This window comes from Panthera tigris, chromosome A2 (assembly GCF_018350195.1).
Source record: "Panthera tigris isolate Pti1 chromosome A2, P.tigris_Pti1_mat1.1, whole genome shotgun sequence".
In the NCBI taxonomy this organism is placed as follows: Eukaryota; Metazoa; Chordata; class Mammalia; order Carnivora; family Felidae; genus Panthera; species Panthera tigris.
This window is the reverse complement of record NC_056661.1, coordinates 105,944,027-105,965,443: the sequence shown is the minus strand read 5'-3', so window position 1 is coordinate 105,965,443 and position 21,417 is coordinate 105,944,027. Positions and strand designations below refer to the sequence as shown.

General features: G+C 37.7%; 1 protein-coding gene and 1 long non-coding RNA gene across 10 annotated transcripts in view; one reads left to right on the top strand and one right to left on the bottom strand.

The window, feature by feature from the left end:
- LOC122236443 overlaps window positions 1-11,085 on the bottom strand; it is a 46,638-nt gene extending 35,553 nt beyond the window's left edge. For 2 of the 4 annotated variants that reach the window (XR_006214501.1, XR_006214502.1), the window contains exons 1-3: window positions 10,779-11,085; window positions 10,100-10,253; window positions 3,892-4,027 (exon numbers count right to left, since the gene is read on the bottom strand). This is a non-coding gene — a long non-coding RNA (uncharacterized LOC122236443). Of the gene's footprint in view, window positions 1-382; window positions 741-3,891; window positions 4,028-10,099; window positions 10,254-10,778 lie in introns of those variants that run through there. The other 2 variants (XR_006214503.1, XR_006214500.1) reach the window with 2 other exon arrangements.
- Window positions 11,086-12,900: 1,815 nt separating this feature from the next.
- The window catches only part of ETV1 (ETS variant transcription factor 1), a 92,943-nt gene continuing 84,426 nt past the window's right edge, over window positions 12,901-21,417 (top strand). For 2 of the 6 annotated variants that reach the window (XM_042967458.1, XM_007089093.3), the window contains exons 1-5: window positions 12,901-13,193; window positions 13,292-13,488; window positions 13,595-13,753; window positions 14,561-14,648; window positions 16,044-16,091. In XM_042967458.1, the coding sequence (XP_042823392.1) occupies window positions 13,709-13,753; window positions 14,561-14,648; window positions 16,044-16,091 (181 nt within the window). In that variant the 5' untranslated portion in view covers window positions 12,901-13,193; window positions 13,292-13,488; window positions 13,595-13,708. Of the gene's footprint in view, window positions 13,194-13,291; window positions 13,489-13,594; window positions 13,754-14,560; window positions 14,649-16,043; window positions 16,092-17,320; window positions 17,399-21,417 lie in introns of those variants that run through there. The other 4 variants (XM_007089094.3, XM_007089095.3, XM_015540652.2 and 1 more) reach the window with 4 other exon arrangements.

Genomic DNA, 21,417 nt, shown 5'->3' with positions numbered 1-21,417 from the left:
TTTGCTCTAATAATTTACACAAGGATTTCACAAACCATAATCCATAGAGCTTTAGTCCTATAAAATATTCTGCCAAGGAAAAATATTAGATGTTCAAATACTTCTGGTAAGTTCATTGTACTGTCTCAACCCCGCCCCCCACCATTTCCATCTCTAGGCACTAAACCACCTCCACTGAGATTTATTTCACTGGGAACATTAGCATAAGGCACATTAGCATATTAAAGGCTCTGATAAGTGCCAAAGGGTTATTTGTTTTGCTTTATTTTAAAGTGATTTAATTGCATTCAACTCAGCTTTTCTTAAATTTTCCCCCTGGCAACTTTTTCCCCCCCAGATAACCCCTATTAGTATTCCAAGATAATATCCTTCCCTCAGGACAAACTTTGGGAAACTGTGTTCCATTTATTGTGCAACCACAGTTGTCAAGATTACACATTAGAAAGTGCTTGAAATCAGACTTGAGCAATTATTCAGCAACCATTTATCCATGGTCTTGAGGTGAATGGGAGTCAAATGAGCTGAGGTTGATGGCTCTTTTCCTCCATGTGCTGGCTCTACTGACTGTGGGTGAATCCTTTCACTTTGTGGGTATCAGTTTCCTTGACTATAAAGCGGGACACGAATATTGCTGTGGCTGGACTGTCCTCAGTATCCAATGGGAAAATCAAGCAGTCTGTCAAGTGCTTAGTGTGCAGAGCAGAACTCGGTGTTTTTCTTCCCAGCCATCTCTCACCCTGCTCCATTCACAAATGAACGGTTCAAAATTAGCAACAATGAAATTCCAATTAAAAACAAAATCTTTTTTTCCCCTTCAGGTTCTTATAAATTCTGAGAAAGACATCTACTTTACTTATCTTGGGTTAGTGGGTTAGTGATTTCCATGGCTACTGAAAAATAATTTTACAGGAGACTAATTGCAAAGCAGATCAATTTTTTGAATGAACGTCCTTGAAAATATCTCTTTAATTTCCATTTAATTGGAACAGATTCATCTGCCATCCTTATTCATGCAAAACTCCCATTTGACACCACTTAGTTCCAAACTAAATGAGGTAATGTAAACGATAAAAGCAGCATCACTGCATAGAAACACAAATATTCGGCTCATACTCTGGTCCACAACTGAAAAAGTGAGGAAAAGGGGACTCAGTGGCAAAACAAAGCCTGTGATCCCAACACTGAAAAGCGAAACCTTAACTGAAAGCATAAAAGAAAAAAAGGTAGAATTATAGGCCTTGTCATGACATTTGGAGACAGGATTTGTAGAAGAGAGTAAAAGATTCCATCTTGCTTTGAACGTACTTCTACGTTAACTCTATTCCTTCAATGTGTACATGGTACATGCTTAGTTCAAGCCAAGTCCAGTTCTAGGCAGGCTTGTAAATAAAATAATCGTCAAGTCCACCGGGATGCACTCTACCCTCCAGAGCTTACATCTTGTGTAGGTGGAGGAGAGGGCAAAGGTCAGGAAGCAAACAAAAACTAGGGGCACATAGGTACACAAGAGAGAAAATTGTAAACAAGCTAAATCCTCAGATGAAAATAAAACAGATTAATATGCTGGAGAGAGAGAGTTAGGAGAAACATGGGGAGATGTCATGAAAGTCCCCTCTAAAGAGGAGTTTTGCTATTAATGTACCTCTCCTTTAGTTTATGCCTTTCATTTGTTTGTGGGACGACCTATTATCTGCATATTTCTCATATAACACAGTGCCTGGTACACTGTGGTAGTGAATGGCAAACAGAGAATTTAATATGAGGACATAAATTTAAACTTCAGCCTAAGGGATTTAGTTTAGTTATTACTGGACATATCCCAATCCTGAAGTGTTAAATCCCTAAATGGCTTTGTTACTTTAAGGTCTGGATTTCCTTTCTGTCTTAGTCTGCTCAGGCTGCCATTACAAAATACCATAGAAAAGGGGGGCCTGGGTGGCTCAGTTGGTTAGACATCCACCTCTTGATCTCAGCTCAGGTCTTGATCTCAGGGTGAGTTTAAGCCCCGTTGGGCTCCACCCTGGGCCAGAAGCCTACTTAAAATATAGCAACAAGCAAACAAACTACAGTACAGATGCCTTAAATGACTGAAACTTATTTTCTCACAATTCCTAATATTGGAAATCCACTATCACAGTGCCAGCTTGATCATGCTGTAGTGATCTCTCTTCCTGGCTTGGCTTTACACTGTGTGCTCACAGGGCTTGCTATAGGGGAAGAGGGAGAGGGAAGACAGTAGAAAGGAGAGAGGCATGTGGGGAGGGAAGAAGGGGGAAAAAAAAGGGATGGAGGGAGAGAGAGGGTGAGGGAGATTGGGAAAGAGATAACTTTCTCTTTCTCTTGAATCCCTTTTTCTTTCTCATAAAACCAACTAATATGTCTTGAAGGCCCCACTGTCATGACCTAATCTAACCCTAATTACCTCCCAAAGCCCTTGTCTTCCAATCCTATCACATTCACTTAGGGCTTCAACATATGCATTTTCAGGGGGATATCAATATTTAGCCCATAACATTGTTTTAGCAGCTTTAAAAATAGGATGTGTTTACTAAATTGTTCCAGTCATCACTCAATTACCTATAGAAATACAGCCGTGAATAAGATAAAGTCCCTTTTGCCCTAGAGCCTTAAGTCTAATTGTAGAAGCCATTTTGCATAAATTAGAATGGCAAATAAATCTGTTCAATATGTGATAGATTAGACATTTTCTTTAAATTTTGTAATGTTTATTTATTTTAAAGAGAGAGAGAGCACAAGCAGGGGAGGGACAGAGAGAAAAGGAGACACAGAATCTGAAGCAGGCTCCAGGCTCTGAGCTATCAGCACAGATACATGGGGCTCGAACTCATGAACCACAAAATCATGACCCGAGCTGAAATCAGACACTCAACCAACTGAGCCACCCAGTCACCCCAGATTAGACATTTTTAAGAGAAAAAGTTCTTACAAGTAAGCTTCTAACTGGCCCCCAAATGATCATGGACACCTGATACTCACAGCTTTGTGCCATCATCCATCTCTCACATCTTACTGGTCTATGTGGCCAGTAGCATGAGGTAGAATTGATGGTTTGTCATTTCCAAGATTATATTGTACAAGACTGTGGCCTCCTTCTTGAGGTTTCTCTCTTTTGGATTATTTGTACTTGAGAAGTCATGCCATGAGCAGCAGTAGGGAGAAAACCACATGGTTTAAAAAACTGAGCTATATAGCTAATAGTCATAAGGAACTGAGACTGCAAACCACCACATGAGTGAGCTTAGGGGACGATTCTTTTCTAGATGACTGCAGCTCTAGCCCACAGCTTGACGACAATCTCAAGAGAGACCCTGAACCTGGAAACATCCAACTAAGTTGCTTCTAGATTCTTAATTGATAGATACTATGAAGTAATAATTATAGATTGATTTAAGCTGCTAAATTGGGGGGGGGGGTTTGTTACTCAGTATAGAGAACCAATGCAAGTCTTAGATTGCGGATAGTTTGAGAAACAATGGTGTGGAGCATTCTTGACTATTAGATATTGAAGGTTTAAGTAAGAAGTAGCTAGTTCTTATTAAGCATGGCTGGATGTGTTAGAAAATAAGACCAATTATGGCACTGTAACAAACTAGATGAGCTGTTGATACTTCTTCCAGCTGTAAGATCACATTATCCAGAATCCAAGCACTGTTATCTCCCATTACGTCAGGAATGAGTCAAATAACAAGAGCTATTTATAATGAATGTCATGGCCTTTTCCTGTATTTTAACCGATAACACTTATTATTTTAATAATTCTGAGTAGATTTCAGTAGGAGTGGGTGTGAGAATGTGTGTATGTACAGGAAAAAAATATCGGTTTTAACTCTAAATGTAAAAATTATTTTTAGATATCCTCCATACACATACCTGAGGCATGGGATTCTGCTTCCTGAATGCCTTTCTGATAATGCCTTCCTTTATTGATTCAAATGATCCTCCTCTTTCCTAACAAGGGTAAGACTTTCATTCATAAGTAACTTCTTTTCTGGGTGGAACAGGTTGCCTGGAAATACATTTGATAAACCAATAAGCACTGATAATATTTGACAGGATAGAAACAGAGAGTAACTTCAATTTCGAATACAAAAGTGAGCCAAGACTAAAAACCTGAGTTTTATTTAGAGTTGTCATGCAGATACAAAGAAGATTTGTAGCTTTCTTTGATGTGCTTACATGAAATGCCTATAGTCAAACGGCTATTTTTAAACTTGAGAGGAAATTCAGGACAAAAGGAACATTTTAAATATAAAAGGGAATTCGGAAAGATCACAAAGAAGTGAAATCACGATTACAAAGTTCAAAGACACATTGTTCTTCAAATGCCAAGAAGCTGACTTAAGTATCATTGGTGACCCTCATTCAAGGGAGACTTTCTAGGTTTTAAGGAAGCTATGGACAGGAGGCCATTCTTTTGCCACCTTTTCAGAAAATGCCGTGTTTTGGGAAATCATTCTTTTTTACTTTCTTGAGACGAATTCCTGTGTGTGCATTCTTGTCAAGCAACATTTTCTCTCTTTCAACTACTACGCTACACTTTTTGAACTTAATAAGGAGATCTTAATAGCAAGATCATTGGCCTCTTGTGTCAGGAAACAAGTCAGCCAAACCACCAGAGACCAGGGAGAGGATTTTGATGTGTCAGTCCCCTGCCTGCGCAGGGGAAATACTGGAGACCAGAATTGGCCCCCACATAGATAGGAAGGTAAAAAATTGTTCTAAACATGGGTAAGAAGTCAGGCTGAGTGTTCCCAGGTGTCAAGGACAGTTCTAAAAGTCATCCCTAAAGTCATAAGGATATAAACATGGCATATTTAGGCCAATGAGGACTAACAGAGTGAGATCTACTGTCTTATGTCATAGTAAATTTCCAACAGATAAGAAAGGCAACTTTTATGGAGTTCCAACTCTGCAGTTTAAGTACAATGGCTCATTTCCTCCTCACAGCGGTTTTGAAAAATAGGTTTTATATACATTATATAAATTTACAAGTTGAGTCTTAGATAAAATGATTTGACTCGTGTTAGAGTCAGTATTCAAATCCATGACTTTCTGATGCCAAGTTCTGTTACTACTAGGTGGTATTTTCCCCCATGTGGTTGAGGTCAACACAGCCATTGATTAAAAATAAGAAAATTGGGGAATTGCTTTTGTAAGGGATCTCAGGGCATCTACTACAAACCCTTGATTTAATAAATTTTTAAAAAATAGGTCACATTGATACAAGCTATGATTCTGAATTCTATATTTCAGATACATTAATGTTGGTCATATAAATATCAAAGCCTTAGAAATCACAAAGAATGTTTTCTTAAAAAATGAATTAAATGTACAAATATGAAAAATATATGTAGTTGAATGCCACTTTCAATTTTCCTTTTGACAATAATTTTAAGAGCAAAGTTTTATCTAAAAACCATTTGTACATGGGTAATCAATCAGCCCTTTTCAATTGTCCAGTAAACTTTTGTTTTCAGAAAGTAATTGCTCATAACATTGCTTAAATATTTGAAATTTGTTTATATTTGTACGGTAAGGCAGTTCAGCAGGATGTTGTCCATTTACTGATTCATCCTGCAGCAAGCATTAAACACCTTCTATATGCCTTCTATGACTAAGAACACACTCGTAATCAAGATCCTAATGAGTTTACCAAATGAAGTACAGTCTGAAACATTTACACATAATTTAGGACTATGGAAAAATACCGGCTTTGAGAGCCCATAAGGAGTTCTCCTAATTCTACTTTGGGGATCATAACAAGATAAAACAAACTCTTTCCAGGAAGACTTTCTAGAAAAGGTAGTTTGTGAATATTCCTACCAATGTCTAATACACATAAAAGGTTAACTTGTTAATGATTTAAATTTTTCTAAATCAAACTGTATCCCAGAAGAATAAAACTCCATTTCTAAAATGGACTTTTAGAAACCTTTTTTCCTTTGTTAACTAACCTTTTACATTTGAGGAAAGCAGAGAAACTACACCTGTATCTCTTGCGGTGGTTCAGAAAACAACTCTAAGAGTAGAGCTTGGTGACCTTTGTTGTTTTATTGTTTATTTTTTTATTTTATTTTATTTTAGCTATTTAAAGTTGCTAATACCATGCTTTCAATTCTAAAAGATATGCAAGGTGTCCTTTTTTAAAGGAAGGCAAATGATTTGTATTTTGTTCTTTGCTTATCAGTTATTCCAAACCATGTATCACCTAGAAGACCCCTGACCAACTACATATATTGCTGTTCTACAAATGAGAACACCTATGGTTCTCACAAAACAAATTATAACTTAAACTACTAATTCATTCATTCTTTTAATAGATTAAAGAAATAGGACTATAATACAAGCATATTGTAACAAGCCATTGTAAGTACTAGAAGAAAAATTTAGTTACTTTTTACATCACACCTCCAATCTTATCTACTGGAGGTACAATAAAAGATGGATATGTGTCTTTCTTTTTGATGATAAAAAGAATCAATATGTTAGGGGCACCAGAGTGGCTCATTTGGTTAAGCATCTAACTTCAGCTCGGGTCATGATCTCGCAGTCTGTGGGTTCAAGCCCCATGTCGGGCTCTGTGCTGACAGCTTGGAGCCTGGAGCCTGCTCTGGATTCTGTGTCTCCCTTTCTCCCTCTGTCCCTCCCCAACTCACGCTGTGTCACTCTCCGTCTTTCAAAAATGAATAAATGTTAAAAAAATTTTAAAGAATTAATATGTATAGATAAATAAAGTATCCATAAAAAGAAAAAAAAAGTATTATAAATATATATTATACATTCTCAGTTGGCAGTGATATTGCCCCCAAGTGCTGAAAATTGATTCTTGGAGGAATGGATGTTAGGTATTACAATTGTTTTTGACTCTCCAAAGAATTACAGGACATGAACAGATATACACTGTATCTGTGGTATTAAAATTTAATGGGAGGAGGGCAATTAGGGATAAAAAAAAAAGTCTGAAAGGGCTCCTTGGGGGGGCAATAATGAAAAATGTTGAGAAACATTGGTATATATGTGTATGTATATATATATATATGTGTGTGTGTGTGTGTGTGTGTGTGTATCCGTATTTGTGTATATAAGTACACTTTTATGTACATTATTTTTTTTATTTTGAACAAAAATAGGATATATTATTCTCTCTATTCTGTCTCTTTGTTCACTTGACATGATCTGTCACATGTAAATCAGGGCTGACATATGCAAATACTTAAAGAGTTCAGGTGAGTAACATAACAAGAAAACCAGGGGTTGGGGAAGAGTATAGACCATAGCAAAATTGAGAGCCCATGCTCCTTTACCCTTTACCTCTTAAGGAGTAGCAGTGACCAGCTCCAGCTAATAGTTGCCATGAAAGAATATTCTCTGATTTGACAAACAATACTAGAAGTCTCAATTAAAAAAAAAAAATTAAGTGTTAATTCATTTTTGAGAGGCAGAGAGAAACACAGTGTCAGTGGGGGAGGGGCACAGAGAGAGGGAGACACAGAAGAGACATTTCTCCAAAGAAGACATCCAGATGGCCAACAGACACATGAAAGGATGCTTAACATCGCTCATCATCATCATGTAAATGCAAATTAAAACCACGGTGAGGTCTCATGTCACTCCTGTCAGAATGGCTAAAATTCAAGACACAAGAAACAACAAGTGTTGGGGAAAATTTGTAGGAAAAGAAGTTCGCATGCACTGTTGGTGGGAATGCAAACTGGTACAGCCATTGTGGAAAACAGGATGGAGTTTCCTCCAAAAGTTAAAAATCAAACTACCCCTGTTCAGGACTACTGAATTAGAAACTCTATGGATCTACCCAGTAAGCAGAATGTTTAATAAGGAATTTCTTATGCAATTTCAAGTTTGAGGACCAAGGACATTGCATACTTTTTAATGGATACATAACAGAATTGAACTCCAAAATGTGAAAGCATCACACTTTGTTAAAACCATTCCCTTATTATGCCACATCTTCTTTATCCATTCCTCAATCAGTTGATGGACATTTGGGCTGCTTTCCTATTTTGGCTACTGTAAATAATGCTGCTGTAAACATAGTTGCTGCATGTATCCGTTTGAATTAGTGTTCTTGTATTATTTGGGTAAATAGCCAGTAGTGCCATTGCTGGATCATAAGGTAGTTTGATTTTTTAACTTTTGAGGAAACGCCATCCTGTTTTCCACAGTGGCTGTACCAGTTTGCATTCCCACCAACAGTGCATGAGAGCTTCTTTTCCTACAAATTTTCCCCAACGCTTGTTGTTTCTTGTGTTTTGGATTTTAGCCATTCTGAAATGTCTGTTCGTATCTTCTCCCCATTTTTAATTCGATTATTTGTTTTTTGGGTGTTGAGTTTTATAAGTTCTATACATATTTTGCATACTAACCCTTTATTGGATATGTCACTTGCAAAATCTTCTCCCATTTCATAGGTTGTCTTTTTAGTTTTGTTTATTCTTTCCTTCACTGTGTCTAATTTTAGGATCTAATAGATATTGTCCATTTTAGGATCTAGTAGGTATTGTAAACTTATTTTAAAAATGTTGCAGAGAGGCGCCTGGGTGGTCAGTCGGTTAAGTATCCAACTTCAGATCAAGTCATGATCTCATGGTTCCTGAGTGCCAGCCTCGCATCAGGGTTTCTGCTGTCCACACAGAGCTCACTTCGGATCCAGATCCTCTGTCTCCCTCTCTCTCTGCCCCCCCCCCCTGCTCTCCCTTTCTCTGTCTCTCAAAAATAAATAAGCATTTAAAAAAAATGTTGCAGAAAGTCAAACTCTGACCAGCAATATATGCGAGCATGCTTATCCCAACATTGACATCCCTGGGTATTAGAATATTTTTTAATGCTCTTCATTTTTTTAATGTGCATAATGTTCTGACTTAGAAGGCAGCTAAGAATTTTTTTCTAAATTTTCTTTTTTCTTTTTCTTTCTTTTTCCTTCCTTTTCTTTCTCTCTCTCTTTCTTTCCCTCTCTCCTTTCTTTCCCTCTCTCTCCTTTTTTTCCTCTTTCTTTCTTTCTTTCTCCCTCTTTCTCTCCCTCTCTCCCTCTCTCTCTCTTTCTCCCTCTCTCTTTCTCTTTTTCTTTCAGAAAGAGAGTAAGGGACAGAGAGAATCTTAAGCAGGCTCCATGCCCAGCCGACTTGGGGCTGGATATTATGACTAACCGCGAAATCATGACCTAAGCTGAAATCGAGAGTTGAAGGCTTAAAAAACTGAGCCACCTAGGTGCCCTGAGAGGTTTTTAGTCATGTGTTTGCATTTCCTCCTTTCAGAGGGTTTGCAGATATCCCCAAGCTGACAGTGGCAGGGTTGAGAGGTGAGCCAGCACATTGTACACAGTGTCAATTTTTTTCATATCCTTACCTTCTTCCTAGGGTCCACCCTCCCATCAAATCCCTGTTTTCTTCTCACAGGGAGCCCACTAAGCCATTCATTATTTTGTACCATTTTGGCAGGTCTCTAAGTTTTCCTTTGGAATTATATTCATTTGTTTATTTCCTTTGCCCATTTACCTACTTAATAGTCTATTTTTTCCTTATCAATTTGATGTAGCTCTGTGAAAACTAGGCCATTAACAATTTGCTTTATATAATATTGTTAAGAAATGAATTATGAAAGCTACTATTTTACTTAATTAACCTAATTTGAGCAAATTTAATTCTAATCATATTAATCATTTAAAACAACTAGTATCATTTTTCTTTTTTGCTGCTTTTAGAAACTCTATTTAACATCATGCATTTTCAGTATAATGCTATAATAAGTTAACTGCAGAAAAGCCACTAATGAATATTATTTCATTATTAACTCACAGCAAAGGAACTATAAAGCTTTAAGTAGCTTATATGAAAGTTAAAAACTTTCCAAACTTAGAAATGAATTTTTTTTTTTTGAGGGGCGAGGGGTCTTTCTCTCAAGAGCTCCTATTTCAAGACCCATATGGGATTTCAAAATACAAGTAAATAAATGTCAAAGCCTCTTGGCCTCTGCTCTGCCATTCTTTGCCTGAAATCCTGCCAAAATGAAATTTTCCATTCAAGGACTGGCATTTACTAAGCTGATTTTTTTAAAGACTCACTTTCAGAAGTAGTGGAAATTCTGTGCAACTTTTGACGTTCCTCTCTGTGGATAGAACAGCTGCCTCTGTAGACATTTTCCACAATGGTAACTTTTTTTGAAAAACAGATTTTTAGTCCTTCCAATTCTTCAGCAACTGGGTCTATTGGCTTTTCCTAGTGCCAAGCATAAAAGATAAACAGCAGTCAAACTAAAAGCTGGTGTTTCACTAGGTATAGCAGCACAAACAGGAAAGAAAGAGAAAGGACAGAAGGGAAAGTGGGAGAGAGGAGAATGGTCTAATAGTTCACTTGCTGGAGGGGCAAGTGAGATAAATCTCAGAAAAATTGTCTCAACAAAACTGAGCTGTAGTGAGACTGGCTGTCTGCTTATTCACATAACACCATTTTCAGTTACTGTTAAGATCAAATAGTTAAGAGCTGAGTGCGTTTAAAGAATCCAAGGGGGAAATATGGAGCCCCCTCCGAACAAAGTAAAGTGTTAGGATTAGGGTGCCACCACTTCTGTTTGCCCAGTGTTGGTGGGAAGAAGGGGGAGTGCTTTTGGGAGCCTGTGAAAGAGTGGGGACTGGGAAATGGAAACTAAAATTGTCAGCCAGCAAAATCCTGCAGTATCCCTGAGTGAAACTTTAAAAAGTTAACAAGAAACTGCGATAAATTCAAGGTAAAAATGAAAATTACAGGAAGTTAGGTGAGAAAACTGAAATCCATCTGAAATCGAACTGTTTGCACTTCTAAAAGCAATGGCTTGAAGCAGCAAGTTACTAGTCTGTCTTGAGGCTTTCTTCCTAACCTACTTAATTCTCGAAAAGCCTTTCACTGCTTTTCTCATAGAGAGTGCACCCTGAGATGATCTCCCTGCGAGCCTTCCTTTAATTTCCGACTTCTTTTCCTCTTGTCAGACCTAAGGCTCCTTTTCCTCATAGAGTATTTGCTCAGCGACGAATCACAGAGGAGGTAGCGAGGTAGAAAAAAGTTTTGTGGTTTGGGAAACTTAGGCCTTTGTTGTGTCATTTCCCTTGCCCCTCCACGCCCCCAACCACGTGACCAGGAAAGGCCGGAATTTTGTGAATGGAACCGAAAGGTTGCTGCTGGGGCGGGAGAAGCTCCGCCCCTTCCCTGGAGCGGCCAATCTCCTAGCGGAGCGCTGCGAGGTCAGCAATAAACAACAATGGGCTGGGAAAACACGAGACGTTATTGGCTGCGGCAAGAACCTCGCGGGGGCCTACCCTGAAGCTCCACCCTTTCCCGGTTACCCTGGATACCCGTCCGGCTCTGGCTGCTGAGGTCTTCGGAAACTGTTGCTCACGTTACAGAGGCTGGGTTATCCCGGGAATGCTGGGCGGCGGGACACCCTTGCTATTGGCTCCCCGCCTGATTGCACCCTCAGAATGCACCCCAGAGCGTCTCTATCCTGCGTTGCGAACCCCACTGTGCACAGAACCCCTCTCTGACCCGGGTTAAAATGGAGTTCCCGCTCAAAATGCTTGTAGGTGCGCGCGTTTGCACCGGCTACTCTGATTTACTAGTTTCAGGGAATGCGCTGTGGGTGTCCTTGTTGTCCACAGTTATTGGGTGTTTCCCCAGTAACACTTTTTCTGTTGTTTATTACAAATTTTTTTTTTTTTTTTTTGGCGTAGGTATTTACCCTTCTGTTTCCCTCCATGGGTCCAGAATTGAGTCTTGTGTGCTCACACTCTCATTTTAATGCGTCTCCATAGCGTTCCATTTAAGGAACGAAACTTTATAGAAATTGAGAACTACAGCACGTTTCCCTACGGGCGGAACAGCTGCCGGAAACGTCCTTTGGTCTGGTCGCCATCAGTATCACAAGTGAATTTCAACACAGTGCACCAAGTCCCTGGTCAGATCCCCACGGCCTCCCATCCACTGTTGGGCCGAGGCTGCTTTCTAACGACTTTTTACAGCCCCAAGCCTCCTAGGCGCGTCAGGGATAGTGGTTTCAGAGTCGCAACCCTCACTTTTTAATGTCCCGAGCATTGTCCTTGAAACCCGAGCCCCAACCGCGCTCGCCCCCACTCCCGGCTGGGGCTGTTTAAAAGCTGGAGAGGAAGTGAAAGCGTCAAGTACAGTAAGTGACACCCTCCGCCTCCTTGTATACATAACAAAAGCTCAGGAAGCGTTCGAGTCCCTAGGATATCCGAGCCACCCCATTCCCTCCCCGCTCCTCCCCTCCTCCATAGTGGACTGGAAGCACCTTGTCCTAGTACACACGTGGGACACATTTGTTTTTTATACTTTTCTTCACCTAGGTTGCTCTGTGGTCCTAAGTCTTCCTCCCAATGCACCCCCTCCTGACAAGCAATTCCTCAGCTCCCAGGTGATTTTACTCATGGATTCTTTATTTTACTGTCCCATGAACGATAATATCTTGTTTTACTTGAGGGATGGCTGATAAAATGAAATATTTTTGATAAACCATTATGGTGGTGCTGGATGTTGAAAAACAGGGGAAGAATTTGGGCCAAAAGCTTAGTGGGAACGAGGCTATACAGCGAGGTGGGTTCGTTATCAGGTTAAAAGTACAGGGGGCTGGAGATCTCGAGGGAGGCGATTCGGAGGAGTAAGGAGGCACAGGCTTGGTGGATCGCACTTCAGGGTATGTATCCGAACCGAACAAAAGTGCTTTAGGAAATCAGACCAGTAGTGGACCTAACACACCAGTAAGGAGAACTAGCGACACATGGCTTCAGTGTCCCGGACGCCTTAACAATAAGCAGCGGCTTAGGAAGGCAGCTGATTTCCTCTTAGGCGTTTGCAGACTGTGGACCCAGCGCCAGCCCGCGGAACATCCCTGTAGGAAGAGGGGCGCGAGAGATCCACGAGAAGGGGCAGCAAGCCGCCTGATTGACAGCTCGAAATCTGATCTTGTGAAAGAGACGCGGAGCCAATGGGAGGCAGCGATCCATCAGTTTGGATTGGAGGCCCCTGGAGGAGAAGTAGAGGAAAAACCACCGAATTGAGCTCTGTCAGAGGCGCTTTCGGCTTCCAAGGGGGAAGTGCTGGGCGATAATTAATGTTTTTATTAAATTTGGAGGGAATTTTTTGCAGCCGTTCGCCTAGCGTGGCCTTCAGGTGGGTCTTTCCAACAACTTTTTATGTCTCTCCAGATAATTGCATGGTTGTGGGTTGCAAAAACTATCCTTATGAAAGAGGTGTCTCCGTCTCTCTAGTCCCGTTAGGTGCAAAGCAAGTCTCGTTGATCGCCATTGCTAGTTTTGCACACGTTTGCGAATCAGAGCTGCCCGGGGTACACCGACCGCGCAGGGAAACATCGAGAGTGTAAATAAATACATCGCCTCTTGTTCGGATTTTTGCTACTGCCGAAAATATGTAAATTGTGAACTCTCTTGGCTCTCTTTGGATCCAGGTGAAGGAGGCTGTGTAGGGAGGGTTATTTTTTGTGAATGGGACTGTCTGAGGGTAATTAGCTATGCAAATTCAAGAGCTTCATTCATGATTTTTTTTTTTTTTAGCCTAAAAGCCATCTTGTTCCCCTCTAGGTTGATAGAAGTCCACATCCCGAGGAAATCTCCAGCTAAATGCTCAAAATATAAAACACTGAGCTGAGCTTTGCGAAGAGCAGCAGAATGGATGGATTTTATGACCAGCAAGTGCCTTACATGGTCACCAATGTGAGTGATCAGTTCGAAAGTTGCTGTTTATAAACTTGACTCCAACGGGGGGGGGGGGGGGAGGAGAGAGAGAATGAGAAGGGAGGGGGTAAGGGGGTTGGGATTGCAGATACTTTATCTGCTTTGTTGCCACTGTAGGGCGACTCTGCTTCTAGAAGCCCAGTCTTCAAAATGAGCTTACCTTTCAGTGACTTGGATAAGGCATAGTTTTGTTTTTAAGAACCCCCCCCCCTTTTTTTTTTCTGATTAAAGTGCCCAAGATGAGTGGAAGAGGAGATGGAGGGCAGCAGCAGCTGCACTCAAAGTTTTTGGCTGGGTTTGTCTGCCACATTGAAAAGAATGAAGTTGAGACTAATGCTGACACTTTTTGTTTACATGGGGTGTTTTTCTTTCTTTTTTTCCTGTCTCACTTTTTCCTCATATTTTTCATTTCACCACTCTATTTATGCTTTTTGTTTTGGGGGGGTATCAGAGAGAATAAAACTCACTGTATTATAGTCTAGCTTTAATCTATCTGAAAACGACTTTAAGTGTGATTGCTTAATGTTTTGATGCCAAGATGCCATGAATACAGGACTGATAAGTAGTAGTGTGTTCCGCTTGGCTGGGAACAACTCTCCCTGGTTGTTGAATTCTCAGCTTTCACTGTCAAATGAGTGCAGAAAATGAAGATTAGATTGGATACTGTGGACTTTTATTTTTCTATGCAGAGAGAAGATCCAGTAGACTTATATATGCATGTGTTTTTGTGTATATGACATCTGAGGTTTACATTTTTTTTAAAGGATTTTTTCTTTCCCTTTGTAGAATCAGCGTGGGAGAAATTGTAACGAGAAACCAACAAATGTCAGGAAAAGAAAATTCATTAACAGAGATCTGGCTCATGATTCTGAAGGTGAGGTTTGATTTTGGGCTGAATCCCTGCTCTTTACCTATACTCCCCACCCTCATAAAGAAGAGGAACCCTTAAATCTTAGCTTACAAATAATATTCTTTCAAATTCCTGCATTTAATTGAGACTTTTACTTGTAGCAATTACCATAATGTGACAGTTTGCATTGGAGGATATTTTATGGCCCTGTCACAGACTAATGAAAGAAGGAAATAAAAAGTTAACAGTGACATCCTTCTTTTAATCACTTTTGTGTTTAAATATTCTGGCCCATATGGCATATAACTAATCCCATACACTAAGGTAACAGTTTTAAAATATCCAACACAGTGGGACATAAGCAGCTACGTATACTACTTAATTTCTCCTTTTTACTTTATCAGAAGTAAAACAATATAAATGATTGCTTGATTTCCCATTCCCCTTACACTGAAACCATATACTATTATAAAACTTTTCGTGGATGATTTCAGTGACTACATGGTGAGGTCCTAATATCTTGTTTATAGGCCGTCAAGTGTTCACTGAATCGTAATTAAGGCCTAATTAATAATTATAATAACTATTTGAAAAATTACAATTTTTTTAAATGCACTGTTGGCTAGGAGTTCAATATATTATAAATTATTCCAGACATACGGTAGCATTCATAATGAACTTAATCTACTTAGATTTAATTATCAAAGTTCATTTTGCCATTTTGATTAGGTGTATTGAATTCTGAAACTTAACTCAAATCTTCATCCATATTGGACACCCCTCTCCCTCCTACTATGACAGAATACACAGTTTTGGACTTGGTAATAAACAGGTGCCAGGGAATTACCTCACTTTGACTTTGTAACACCTATTAATGTAGAAATTTTCCTTTACAACATTGTATTCAAAAGTTGTCTCTTTCAGTTTTGAGGCATTGAACCTCAAAACATACAGTGCTTTAGAAATTATACCATGTTCTGTTAAATCTTTTATATAAGGTCCAGAAGATAAAAAGAAAATGATTTGCAGTCTTTCTAATCTTTCCCCTGTGAGAGTTGACTCTGTTTAAGAAAGGTTTACGTGGATAGACACACCTTCACCTCAGCCTTTTTGTGACTCCTAGTATATGTGTGTTTGGTCTCCCGGATCTTATTATATTAAATTATTGGTTAAAAGGGGGAAACTCCTGCCTTTATTATGTATTTCACTAAAAGAGTTTTTTAAAGAAGTGTTGCTTACTAGCAATTACAATGGCAGGATTATTGAGCTATTTAAGTCATGAATCCTATTTTCTTTTTATATTGACTCCCCTCCCTAAATTAAATTGAGATTTAATACCAACTTCATGACAAACAGTTCCATTTAATGGAACCTAAAGGTTTTCAAATCTTTTGTTTATGTCTCTGACTTGTTTTTTAGAACTCTTTCAAGATCTAAGTCAATTACAGGAAACATGGCTTGCAGAAGGTAAGGCAAAAAATTGCTTTAAAAGGAGGGGAAAAGCAACTCTAGAAGGGGTAAAAAAAAAAAAAAAAAAAAGTCCTGAACTTGCTGTCTTAATGTTCAACCCAATTAATTGAGCTCTAAAAGAGCCACCTCATGTGTCATGCATACATTAGAGTCTCTGATGAGTTTGTCTTTGGGGAATCTGGGGCTGCACTACCCAGTGTCATCACAAATTACCAGGAGAAATTGCTTCCAGCTCCCAATCACATCTGCTTTTGGCAAGAACTAAAGCACCAAGACTTCAAGTTCTAAGCCTCTGTTCAGATTTTAATTGCAATTGATCAGGTTTATATTATTGTACCTCGAGAGACCTCCTAGAGCCAGAACCCGGCTTGCTGTTTCTTTTAGAGCAGCGCATATCATTATTTGGTGTTCTGGTGGAGGACTTTTCTGATGGCAGAAATTAGTTTCTCTGGGTTCATCAGGACGGGATGCTTCAAGATTTAAGTGCAAGTGTCTTCTTTCCACCTTGTTCACAGCACAGAACGTTAGGTGTGTATGCAATACTTAGGAAATCTATGGCTTTAAAAGAAATCTTTGGGGGATTTAAGGATTCAAAATAATGTTTTCTATTTGTTACTATTAGGTGATAGTTGCTGAGATGGGTTTTGCTTTTATGTCACTTTCGTTAGGATTTATTTAATATGGCAAGGTGACATCTAAAGGCAGTACTTTTGTTTTTAATTACTTTTTAGTAAAATATTGTGCTGCAATCTATTTTATTTTTTATTGGGTACAACTTTATTTTACAGGAACAATGAGATACTGCTTCAGTACAGTTTAATACAACTTGGGAAATGCCTAATGTTGAGGGATTTTTGTTAGTGTCCATAATTTGAAATTTTTCTTTTGGATTTGTCATGATAAATGTGGAATATTAATTTTATCCTATGATGTGTTTTATGGGAAACACAAAGAGAAAATTATACATTTTTAAGCCCTGAGTCTAATTTGTATTTCTGTCTGTCTGTTATATGGATATGCAGTTTCCGGAACAGATTTCTAAGATTGTTAAAAGACGAGAGAGAGAGGGTCTCTTTAAATGGAACCCAAGTGTTGCTCTTGCTACTTTGAGGCTGACTGCAGGGTTTTATCGGGGGTCTTGCTTGCAGTTCATCAAGTTGCTGTTAGCATGTAAAATAAGTTTCTTTGTTTTGCTGATATTCTTGTTCTCTAAAAAGCTTTTGCAATCTTTATAAATCTTTTAAGTTAAATAGCTTTCCTAGTAGCCCTTTGAAAGGGTGATTTAATTTGCATGTTCATAAAAGGTGAGTATTGATGAAAGCTTTAGTTACATTTAAAGGTCATTTTGCTCGTCTCTGTAAATGAAACTTATTGCAATAGATTACTTAGTATTGCGACATATACTATACCTTAAAACTTAACTTTTTTCCAGAAAAATTTGCACAGAGGTCCTTGTGTTAACTTTGATATGTTAGTTTTGCAAAGTTGAAGGTTGTGAGGACATTATGTTTAGGAGGGCATTTGTTTGCTTATCTAAAATAACTGGAAATATCTATTTTAATTGTTCTTGAAGATTTTTGGTTCTTAGATGTTTAAGTCTCATTGATTCCAAGGCAGTGCTCTTGCTGGCAGATTTTGAATGTGCATAGCAACTCTGTTTCTGGAATTTTAAAATGTGGATTCTGTGACAGACTCTTGCCATTTTATAATCAGTTTTACTCCAGTCTCTTACTTTTGTTTTGTTTATTTGTCGCTCGGGTAAGTGATTTCAATAACTTATCCAAGTTAATCTGTTTTAAAACTCTGCACTACATATATTCTTACCCATGATTATTAACGTACCTATAAATCAGATCTGAAAGATTTAGCTTTATGTAAAACAAACCTGGAAAATGACTGATGTATTTGGAGGAACATGGACTTTTACAGAGAAGGTAATTCATAAGCTTAAATAAGTTCAGGAATTAATCCTCGGTGTTTTATCGAATACCCAGGTGGGTGACTGTTTATAAACTATGGATAAGGCTGCAGTTTAGAATAATGTAAACAGTTTTCAAAATAGTTTACGTTAATTTATTCTATCATGATATAAACGTAATGCTGTTAATATGATTTTTTAAATCTTAATAATGGAGAGTTCTTTTTTTACTATTTGTTAATAGACTGCACATTTATTTGTATTTTTAGCAACTCTATATAATAATACTATTTGCTTTAGCATTTTAACTTGACTTATCCCACGTGTTGAACTCAGAACAGATCTTAAAATTACAGTAGATTATTTGTAGCTAGGTTTGCCTATTTATGTCCTTCTGGACGTCCACAAATTAAAACATTACCAGATTGGCAGACTATGAACTGTTTCTATATTTCTTTTCATAATGCTTGGTAGCCAAGAAAGTGACCATGGAATTTTAAGGCTTCTTGACCCTTTTAAAAAAAAGATCATGGGCGATTAACCAAGTTTCTCTCAAGAGTTAGAGTCCCACTGGGAAGTTAAACAGGTCTAAAAATCATATTAGATATGAGTCAAGTTGTGTCCAATGAAAGTTATGTTTTTAAAAAGTTATCAAAGCCCCTAAATACTTGGGAAATGATATATCCTAGAGTGTTTAATTTGTTTTTTCCTGTAAGAATTTTTATAAATTAGATTCAAAGTGCAACATAGGGATTAGTCATAGGTAAAATATTATGAATTATGAAATGTGTTTTACATCTAAGGACAAATTGGGGTAGATAAGGCGGGACTATTTGAGGGTGAAGGTTGGAGCCAGTATTCTCAATTTGCTAATATCCTCTAATTTAGGGGGAAGAATGGAAGTGTATTTAAAATTTTTAAGCAGGATCAAAAATATGTTTGTGAAGAATGTAACTTTGTATCAGTATCGCTTTTTAAGCATTAACCCTGCAATTTAAATGCTGTTAACATATATACCACAATTTAATGTATTCACATCTCATTCTGAAGAAAATTGAAAAGATAACATTTTCAGTGACCACAGTAGCACTTAAAAAAAATAATATGTGTCTTTTTAAAACTTTGCCAAAACCGGTTTATAATTTTACTATGTACAATTTTTTATTGATTCTTTTTCTTTTGAATTAGATTGCTACTGACAGAAAGGCAATTTCAATTATTTGATCTCATGAAATAATGAGTTCATATATCAACCCTATCAACATCATGGTAACGTCTTATTCTTAACATCCTGTTTTAAGTGATGCTGTAGCGAATGGTGTCCTAGAAATTGGTAGTTAAAATGGACCCTTTTGTGTGTTAGGAAGATAACTAGAAGGATATAAAGTTGAGTTTAAAAAGGATTGCATTCTTCCAAAGTTGCTTATTAGAGCTTACCTACTAACATAAAGAGAAACCGTAAATTTCCTATGTATCTAATGTGAATACATAGCACATTTTGAACATTGTTTTTGGTGTGGATCTAGATGTTCTTGAGGTTCCATTTCATCAGTAATATTAAGGACAAATGTCAACAGTGATTTGCTGCCACAGGGTAGAATGTTTCTCAGTGGTGTTCTAGTTAAGTTTCCTGCTGCCACCACACTTAAATCTAAGTTTTCTCTTCAAGAACAGCCTTTCTACACCAAAAGTTATTGCTTCCTGCAGATAGGGCTTCTTTTTTTTTTTTTCCCTTTTGTGTTGTGTGACCTTCAAATAATAGGTTGAGCTAACAGTAGAGATGTCTGCCTTTACTTCAGTGGCTGATACTAAATTTACATTCAAAATAATTTCTAATGAAGTCCCTTTAAATAATAGGTGCTGTTGTTACTCGCCTTACATAATGCCACCCACAATGCTCCCTGGTCCTAATGTACTCATTTTAATTTTTCAAAAATTGTAACTGTTTCTTGTTAAAATGGAACATAAATTGGATATGTGTCCATTAATGTATTGTTTTTTCTTTTAAATGTGATCCGGTAAAAACTAAAGATTTTAAAAACTACATTGTGTTGTGTGGTTTACGTAAAACAGGAAATGAGAATAAAGCATCAAATTACCGAAGTCCATCCTATTTCTTAGTTTTGAGCAAGAATCATTTCATGTGTAGGGGGGAGGGGCGTGACCCCTCTTTTTGTTGTATCAGGAAATACTCTAAACTATGAGAGCAAGACTTCTCATTTGGACTTGATTAAAAGATAGCAGGTAAAGTAAATGTATTATATTTCTAAATATTTATTGGAATTCTATAAATGCCTTTTTATCTAGAGTCTACTTGCAAACCACCCCCCTCACCAAAACAAAAAGCCAAAAAACAAAAACAAAAAAAAAACAAAAACAAAACAACACAAAAACACCAAAACACCAAACTTTGTTTAAATAGATCTTGGATTTGGTATAGTTTAGATACAGTTTTTCCGGAAGGTCCTAAGGAGTGTTAATGAAATACTGCTTTTCTGGTTCAGTTACAAGAAATGTGTCATGTTTTGGATTTCATAATATAACTTTATTCCCTTTGACCTGTGTACAAGCTTGTAATTAAAATGATAATAATAATGTCAGACCTCCGTAGTATTAGAGAAAATAGAAACAACAGCTCTTAAGCCACACTTAAGTTTTCAAGTCACTGTAGGTTAGTTTAATGTTAGGAATTGAAGCTTATTTGAGGCTAAAGACAACTAAAACGTACTGTTTTCTTTTTTTTTAGAGCATCAAGTATTAAAGATGTCTCTGTCATGCAGAAAAGCTTTCTCTCTCTCTTTTTTGTCCTTTAAATATGTTTATACTGCTGTATTAATTAATGCTTATACATTGGTACAATCATTTTAATTTTAAAAGCGGATGTGGTATAAAACCAGGCTTAGTGGCTTCATGATTATTTTGTTCCGTGGCCCGAAGCTTCATTTTAGGATTACACAGAATGCCACTGTGCAAAGGTTGATTTTCTTGTTGTTTTACTTTTATTTAAAATAAAATTTAAGTTTATTCAGAGCAACTCGTTTCTAATTCTTTGGTTCAAAGTGAAAGGCTACAAAGTTCAGCAATAATCTAGTCTAATCTCAGGATAAAGAAAATCTGAATAATAGGCAAGAAAAGCAAAGTATTTCTCCAATGAATTTTTTCCATCCTTGCTTCCTCCATCCTTCTCTCCATTCTCTTAGTTCCTTCCTTCCTTCCTTTCTTTCTTCCTTTTCTTCTTCCTTCCTAGTTTTAGACATTTAGGTTTTTGTGACAAGTTACCCAATAAAGCAGGACACAATAAATCAGTCAGTCTATCCATCGATCATCTATCTGTCTATAGATATCTAGATAGATAGATTTAATTTTGTAAACTTGTCATTTATTTAAATGTATACCTTAATGAAC